Raw genomic sequence first — 9,230 nt, forward strand, 5'->3', positions numbered from 1 at the left:
ATACATAATTAACATTCAATAACTGCAGTTGTGAGTAGATATGTGAATTCTGTTTTTAAAATTGCTGTTAGTGGTTTATAGACGCACACGGTTCTCTCTGCTTGGTATATTTATTAAAACTTTGTGCCATAAAATATGCAGCATTATTGTTATATATAATATATATGCTAATTATATTTATTTATTTCATTCTCAGTTGTGAAGTTTTCGTCGATGCCACAATTAGGATCACTCATAAGCAATCCCTTAAAAGGGACAAGCTTATAGTCTTTTCCATGTTTTTATTGAGGTCCATGGGTGGCATAATCATTCCTTGATTCTGCAGATGCTCTTAATCAACTGAGAGTAACATCAAGTACCCGAGATCATTTGAGAGATACTTTGAGCAAGGTAAAATAACATTTTTCTTGAAAGGCAGTCAAACTTAGTGTAATGTTCTTGTATTTACCTGTTTCAAAGTTTTTGTAAAAGAATTTTACTATAATAATTATCTAGTGGAATTAAATTCAGCTAGAAACCTCAATGTCAAATTATATTGTTTGTAAAATTTCACATGGTATTTAATATTGATTATACTGAACAAATAACGTTAACTCTGCTGATAATGTCACTTTAGTGCATATAGGCCTTTATAGGAATGTAGAAATTATAGTCTGTTTGTGTTTATTGATGTATAATGTTATCCCATAATTTGTTTGTGTTTATTGATGTATAATGTTTATCCCATATTCATATCCTTTTTTCAGAAATTCTCACTACCCGGTCACACATGCAACAGCTCTTTCCCTTGGAAGTCGTGAACAAATTAAGTACTGTAATTCCTAGACATATTGCTAAGGCTGATATCACACTTTTGAGGGCTGCCCTTTTTCAAAATTTGTAGTGTCGATATATATGAAAGTAAATTAACTGCCTTTTACCATCTAAAACTGCAAATGGCATAACTAATGATTTATTTATATAATTAGCTACTTCAAAAAGATTTGCCTTGCATTTTTGTGCTTTTATTCGGCATTACTCCCGAATAGACTAACTCAAAGATGTTATTATTATACAATAAAATTAATTGAATCAGTACCATGATTGAAATGTAAGTAGTTCTTCGATAATATTCATGTTTGGGGGCCTCAAAATGTGATTTCCTTGATCACCGGATCAGTGATTGCATGAATACTGAGGACAATGCAGTAATGATGTTACTGTAGTTACTATTATTTTAGAATGATAATCTTAGCCAAGTTTTGACTCTTTCCAAGGTGGCGGTGAATGCAGTAGATATTATAAGCACTGAGATCTTGATATGAAAATATGTATGTGTATCATAACTTCTATATTAAGGTGGTTTATTTTTGTGTTGGAATGCGATTGTCAGCTACATTAGAATATTTACAGGTATGACAACAGCGATGGCTCACAGACACCATCTTATGAAATTAGATTTGGTTGATGATTTGAGAGGACAAGCAAACAAATCTGTCAATCCATCTCTCAAATCTGTGGAATATATGCGGACCCAATGGTAAAAGAACAACATTGTGGATTGAACACGTTGTCTATGTTTTAATGCTATCCACAAGTATGCAGCTGACAACCCAGAAGGTACAGATTAAAAGCTGAACACAACGATGAACATTCTGTGTGTTTTTGGTAACTCCCTTCATGAAAGAGGGGTTCATGAACATCTAAGAGAAGCCTCGGAAGTTGTTTTTGTGGATGCCACAGGATCTGTAGACCAACTGAACACAGCTATCATACCTTTTATTTGTGCAGGACCACAGCTGGTGCTGTTCCTTTGGCTGTGTTGTTCACATCATGCCAAGATCAAGTAACATTGACCAGAGGTTTGTAGTTTACATGAAGGATTTTACTCTTTATTCTATTTTTGCGTATGTTAACTTTTTCAGAGGCATGTTAGGAAAATTTTTTATGACTAAAATAGTATGCTTTCCTTTCAAATACAAATCCATGCTCACTACGAGGACCCTGGGATTTTTGGGGGAGCCACTTATGACTTATTGTATTGCATATGGGTCTGCTCCATACTTTCATCCTAATACTGCACTTCACTCTAACGACTACAGGTATTCTATCACTAGATTCCTACCTTCACTCAGAACTCTCCTAACCTCTTGAAAATCTTTTCTAATTGTTGACTTTGCTTTGATGGTAATGTAAGTTCAGTACATACAATATATATTTTCCTAAGCAAAAATTTAATTTGTATTCCTCTTTAAGTGATACTACTTTCCTGGTGACAAGCACAGTCACCTCCAAGAATTTTGTTAGTCTACTTTTTTTCCTTACTCTTCTTTGGTAAACAAAATTTAATGAAGTATTTGCATAATGTTTTACACATATACAGTACAAAATGCATTTAGTAAGAAGGTGCTTGTGCCCAACTAGGCCATTGTATATTACAGATAATGCAAATATGACGATTTAATTTATAATTCTGTTTGTTAACATCCATACAAGTAATAATATTTTCTATAAAATTTTATATTTAATGTTCTGTTTGTGCTTGGCAGGCTTTGGTATGATTAAGGAGATGCTAGGTGAATGTGCTTTCTATGGCAGAGGGACTCCACAGTTCATTCATGACTGACAACTGTGAAGCTGAAAGAAAAAGTCTAGCTGCAACTTGGCCCACAGCAAACCGTTTTCTATGTATTTTCCACCTGCTTCAGCAGGTATGGCGTTGGCTATTGGATTCTAAACATAGAATTCAAAAGGATAATCGTCAAGACCTTATGGCTGCCATGAAAAGTCTTGTTTATGCTAGTTCAAAAAGCAGAGTTTAATGAGGTGTGGCAGACTCTCCAATCCTGTTTCTCTCATGGCTACATATCCTATTTTCAAAAGGTAATGTGAAATAGTCCAGTTTTAGAAGCATTCAGTGCACTATTGCTTCAGCCATCTGTCCCTATAAATGTCCTTTTTTTTATAATTCATTAAAGTGTAAAGTCAGTCCCCATTGTTTATAATTCAACAAGTTGGTATGAAATCCAAGGTCTTTGATCCTTTTGAATGAAGAGTTGAACAGAATTGAAAAGAAAATTGATTCTATCACTAAGTTTACTTTTCAGATTGCAATTTTGTATGTCCTGCTGTTTAATTAACCATTTTTAATTTCCTTTTGGCATATTTAAATATTTTTTTAATGAGCATATTTTCTTAACTTTCAGTTATGTGGCATCCTTGGTTGAAAGGAAGGAAGATTGGGCAATAGCTTTTCGAGCTGGTACAAATAATTTCTGCGAGTCAACAATGTGCATAATCAAGGATATTGTTCTCAGTAGGTAAGGATTCATAAGTACATTATACAGGTAATATTTGTCATTACATTATTTAAGAAAGTACATATACTGATACTTAATGAGTCGCGTGTGTTAACTGATGCTACGTTTTTACTTTCCTCGAGAGTTGCTGAGGGTGGGTTGGAGTTGGGTTGATGTTATTACTATGAAATTTCACAAAACTGAAGTTCTCCCACTAAGCAAGTGATGAAACTACCTGCCTTGATAGTTGCCATGACCTCTTGCTGAAATTGGTGGGCTGTGATCTTAGGAGAGTGTGAAGTGTATCTCTCTCTCTCTCTCTCTCTCTCTCTCTCTCTCTCTCTCTCTCTCTCTCTCTCTCTGTGTGTTTTGTTTTAGACACTACATAATAATAATAATAATAATAATAATAATAATAATAATAATAATAATAATAATAATAATAAAAATTATATTGGCATAAAATTTTTGAAAAACTGCTCAATAGTATGCATATTGAAAGGAACAGGAAAGAAAAAGTGGTATCCAAATAGCTGAGAGTTGCTCCAGTTTAATTTAAAACCTCTATACTGCAATGAAAATACTATGGTTCAAAGGTCTCTGGATGTTTTGCAGTTAATTTTATTGATTGATCTGGCAAACATGATTTGTCAGTAAGTGTAGAAACTCATTTTTTATGGAAATGTCTTACCTTGAAAGAGAGAGAAAAGGGACATATTTAAACCCATGCTGGCAAAATTTAAGAAAAAAAAATTCTGTATATATTTAAAACTATGCTGGCAAAAGTTCAGGTTAAACTGCATTAATTTTTGTAACAGACTGCCCTAGTTTTAGTTGTACTGTATCAAACAGTTTGGATTGCTTCTTCATTTTTTTTTTTTTTTCAGATGCAAGGCATACAACACGGCCCAGCTACTTATGTTTATGGTCGAGATTTTCGATGTATACATGAGGCAACGATTGGTCGATGTGGCCTTGAGTAGGCGGCATGTAAAGCCAATAATCTCGACCAAGGTTGCATTAGACAGCGTTGAATTGGTTGGCAATTCTAAATATAAAGTACAGAGCGAATCTGATCCAACCATAAAATATGATATAGACCTTGAAATTGGACTATGCTCTTGCATGCAAGGCCAAACTGGTGCTATTTGCAAGCACCAAATTGCATGTGCCGAGTTTAGCATGACAGCTGTGCCCCAGCAATTTTTAAGTAGCAGTGAAAGTCGCCATCGATTAGCAGTTTTGGCTGTGGGCCAAGAGAAGGTCCCTCATGTGGCATTTTTTAGAAAGTTGAATGAGGATGGTGGGTTTGAGATCACTGGCAAGGCAGATATAAAAGAAATTGTTAGTGAGAGGACAGAAAATCTGGATATGAAAGAGGAGCCACAGGATCCAATTTCTATAACAGAGACAATGTCATCTTCAGATGATGATGATTTTGCCTCTAGAAAAATATCACATGATGTTGCAGATGCCATAGTTAGAGTCAGCGCGCGCTATGGAAATAGCGATACAGACCTAGCACTGAAGAAGTTCCTCAGGCACCTGGATTCCGTAAAAACTGCAAACCAGTTGAATAGTTTGCTGCATTGCACAGGAAGTGCAATAAGGAATGGTGGAGCTGGGCGAGGTAAGATACCTTGTCAGCCAACCTCCATCGCAAGACGCTCAACTGGCAGGCCAAGGGGAGCTGCACCGCTGTGTAAAGGCCGTCATCCGACAGGTGCTGTGTCTTCACAACCTAAACGTCCCCGTAATTTGGCTCGCAACATTTCCAGCAACGTGGCCAATGGGAAATCTCATGGCACAAATCATTAAGTGAATTTTTTTTATTTTTTTTATTGGCATATATTTGATTCAAATGGACTATTTTCGAATTCATATTTCTCACATTTCACAATAGTTGTTGATTAGTGTTAAGGCAACGTATTAATTTTATGTGTTTATTATAGCTCTTAAGACATGAATTATTCGATTTTTATTGTATCTGGTTGACAATGGAACTGTGCAGTTTGGAGTTAATCAACTTTGGTATGATGTACAATGTGAGTAATCTTTTGTATATAATAAACTTTTGTATAAAATAATCTTTTGTAAATAATTTGATTTTTTCCCCTTATATTCCAAGCTATGCAGTTGATTTTAAAATTTACAATAAAATATCACCAAAGGAAAGCTTTTTCGTATTCGAGGCTGCAATGGTAATATGTATAATATAAGCAAAGCAATAATTTTGCATAGTTTATGATATCTGCACAAACAAAACCTGAGCATGGCCTTGGTTGTAAACACCGCGTAAATTTGTGCTTTATTATATATCTGTGCAAATTGAACATTTTTCTGATATATTTTTTCTTTGACTAGAATGAATTTGCTACTCATTTCCGTCGGATATTATTAAAAGAATATGCTTTTTTTTTATTGCAACATAGATTTACCCTAGCAACTAAAATAAAGGTCTATTTTTCCTGTCTCACACCATGTACTATACTTCCGAACATGAATACCATCCGTATTCTAGCCTAACCTGACTAAATATGTACATTTCAAAAACATTGAGTCAAAACTACAAAACAACAATAGAAAATATATATGTATATAAGCAACAAAGAACAAATCAACTTGCAGAAGACATATATATGATCAACAGGGCAAAATTTGTGCATTTTGAAGGGTACATTGGTTCCAAATAAAATTCAAAGTAACAAAATTTTAAACTGCCAGCCTACTTCATGTACTAAATGCCTAAGTGTCGAGGCCAATATGAGTAGTTGAGTCATTTTGTCAATGGGTAAAGTATTACGTAACGAAACAGCTGATTGCCAGGGGATCATAATCCTCCTGTCGAGGCCAATATAAGTAAAGTCATTTTCAACGGGTGAAGTATTACGTAACGAAACAGCTGATTGACATGGGATCATAGCCCTTCTGGTGTGTTTCATTGAGCAATGTTGCCAGCCATATGCCTTGCGTATCTCGGTACTTTATTTAATTAATTAATTTAACCAATACTATAACCTCTCACAAGATTATATTCTCAAAACTGGTGCTTCTGCATGAATTATTATGTAATGAAGCGGCTGATTGCCATGGGCATGGCTTTCTGCGTCTTTCATTGAGCAATGGTCCCATATGCATATCTCAGTAACTTAAAAGCATAAACGCCAGCGTAAATATTAGCTGGTACAACATATTTGATACATATTTTCTGTATACATCTATAATAACTATATTTTACCAATATAAACCTATTATATAAAGATTTATATAACTGGTGCTTCTGCAAGAATTAAGAAAAGCGTATACGGAGTAGCGCTAGGAGGGCGGAGTCTCACGACGTCACCGCTCCAAAACACGCTCTGATTGGTTCTAATATCCGAGAGGGTCTATTTCCATCCAGACTTCAGGAATATGCGTCCCGGGCTTTAGATAGTTACATTCAGCTTACATTCAACGATTATAATAATATCCTATTTCTAATATTAACGGTGTAATTCGCATACAGTAAATTATTAAAACACTTCAGTTACAAATGTACACCCAGATATCCTTTTATTTACCTAAAACTTACAAATAGCGTAACTATCTAAAGCCCAGGACGCAGTGTTACCATACAAAAACACCACAGGCGGATGGACAGATGAAAAAAAACAGAGTATAGTTGTGCTATGCTGTATAAAGACTGAAACTCTGTTTGTTCGGCGTCAATGACCTTCGATGTTAGGATGCCAGAAAACTTTCATTCAATCAATCAATCATGTCTGTTTGATGTTTCATTGTAATTAACGAGCTTGTTGGCGCTCGTAGCTGCTGTCCCCCTAACCTCCTGATCCCACACCAACCCCACCTCCACCCGGGGCGGAAAACAGGTTTGCAGGATGGTGGATCGGGAGCGTAGGGTAGATGTGAGGGGCAGCGCCGGGTTCCAGCGCAGCGTAGCGCAGGCCATCAACGTTGTCATAATATTAATAGTAAATATTAATAATAGAAAAGTATTGAATTGTACCGAACAGATATGAAATGATCATGAAAATTTTCATGTCCGCTTATCTTTAGTTTAACAAACGGAATTTGTTTCGTACATGAATTGTGTGTACGAACATATGCGCGCGCGCGTGCGTAATAGTTGCACTTAAAAGACAACAAATCCATACTTTTTTCCTTTTTTCTTTTTCCTTTTGGTAAAATTATCTCTGAAAAACTTTTCACACGACTCATTTTCCCAGCATACGCATCTTCAAATATTAATTCTATTTCGTAACATTCTAAACTCTTATATTAATTTTTAATATTATTACTCTAAAAGGTTTCCTTTAAAGTCTTAATAAGTTGTGATTTACTTTCGCTGAAACCTTTTGTTTACCGGCTAATAAAATTTGTTCTCAGAATTTATGCGTGATCGACCGATGATTTATTTCAATTTTTATTGGTTTAATCATTTTAATTGCCTTAGGATACATCAAAGGTCATTATTTAAACACTGCGGTCCTAAAATGTTCACAATGTTATATTTATTCCGGTGTCAGTTCAGATATTTTAAAGAGTTTATTGAACAACTGTTAAGTTTATTGGACTACTATTAGCAATCGTCTAGTAAATGGCATTTTAATTTATTGGTTTCATGTAGCTAAACGTGTTTTGTTTTAGATTTACAGAATAATGATCAAGTTCGTAAATGCATACGATATGTGGTTGAAAATAACTGATAACGTGTCCTCCATTTTGCCTTTACATTGACATCAATATCTGATATGCAAATACGTTGCCAAAACCTCACTGCATATTCAATTTGAATATATTTTATCGCAGAAAGTTGCTGTAAGACAGAACCCTTATTTCAATTAAATTCATTTCTAGAACATATGCATATACGAGGAGAAACTTGCGTATATATTAGATTTGATGCCAACTTGTCATAAAAAAAAGTGTAGTCAGGTCCTGTATAGTATTAGTTATGACCTGTATATTTCTATTATTTATATATCGACATCGTATATTGTAGTTGAAAACCCCAATGCATACTTCGATATAAAAGAATTTTGCCATTCGAGACTATTAATTAATTAATCCTATATATTACCACTTGCAACCATTGTTGCAAATACGAGTTACAGTCATAATCTGTGATGAGGTAGAATCGCAATTTCACCAGAATACGTCTATTACTTATGAAAATGATGTAAAATAATGTGTATGTAAAATGGAAAAAATTAAGGTCATGTCCTGTATATTCCCTCTTATATGCTTATTATCACATTACATATCACAGATGAAAACCTTAATGCACATTCCATTTGAAGGCATTTTGCCCCCTGGAGACGATAAACGATTCACCTTACATTGTATCCCTTTCCATCACAGATGCAAAGGAAGATTCTATCATGAGCATATATTCCATTTGATATTCACCAATAAGGAAAACTTCCCTTTGACCTCTTGCATTCGTATCGATATTAGAAATGCTAATGGCAGATGGCCTGTGGCACAAAATGATTCAAGTTGAAATTGAGTTTTCCTTGCATTTGTAGTAATATTATAGATATGTGATGAAACTTGAAATATACTATATATATATATATATATATATATATATATATATATATATATATATATATATATATATATATATATATATATATATATATATATATTTTTTCTCTCTCTCGCATATGTAAGATGCCGTCTCAAGTAGCCATACATTCCATTCGGAAATATTTTGCACAGAAAATTTCAGAAACTATGATTTTATAATTTCTGATTTAGTATTTCAAATGCAAATTTCTGATTTGTGTTTGGAAGTAGGGTAGTGACAGAGAATCACGTTTAAGGAAAGCTCCACATTGACCGTCATGAAAGCTATCAACTAAAATATAGTTATGTAGACATGATACGCTATGCAGTTACAAAATCGCCTCAATAGTGACGTTTGTTTCTTGATGGGACAAGCACGCA

General features: G+C 34.4%; 1 protein-coding gene across 1 annotated transcript; it reads left to right on the top strand.

Moving 5' to 3' along the window:
- The first annotated feature begins 2,622 nt into the window (after window positions 1-2,622).
- On the top strand, window positions 2,623-5,363 carry LOC135207664 (uncharacterized). The gene is made up of 3 exons (XM_064239511.1): window positions 2,623-2,862; window positions 3,186-3,299; window positions 4,166-5,363. Exons 1-3 carry the CDS (start codon window positions 2,801-2,803, stop codon window positions 5,094-5,096), a joined length of 1,107 nt encoding a protein of 368 aa, XP_064095581.1. The 5' UTR covers window positions 2,623-2,800; the 3' UTR covers window positions 5,097-5,363.
- Window positions 5,364-9,230: the final 3,867 nt, after the last annotated feature.

The sequence above is a fragment of the Macrobrachium nipponense genome, chromosome 34, assembly GCF_015104395.2.
Source record: "Macrobrachium nipponense isolate FS-2020 chromosome 34, ASM1510439v2, whole genome shotgun sequence".
NCBI lineage: Eukaryota > Metazoa > Arthropoda > Malacostraca > Decapoda > Palaemonidae > Macrobrachium > Macrobrachium nipponense.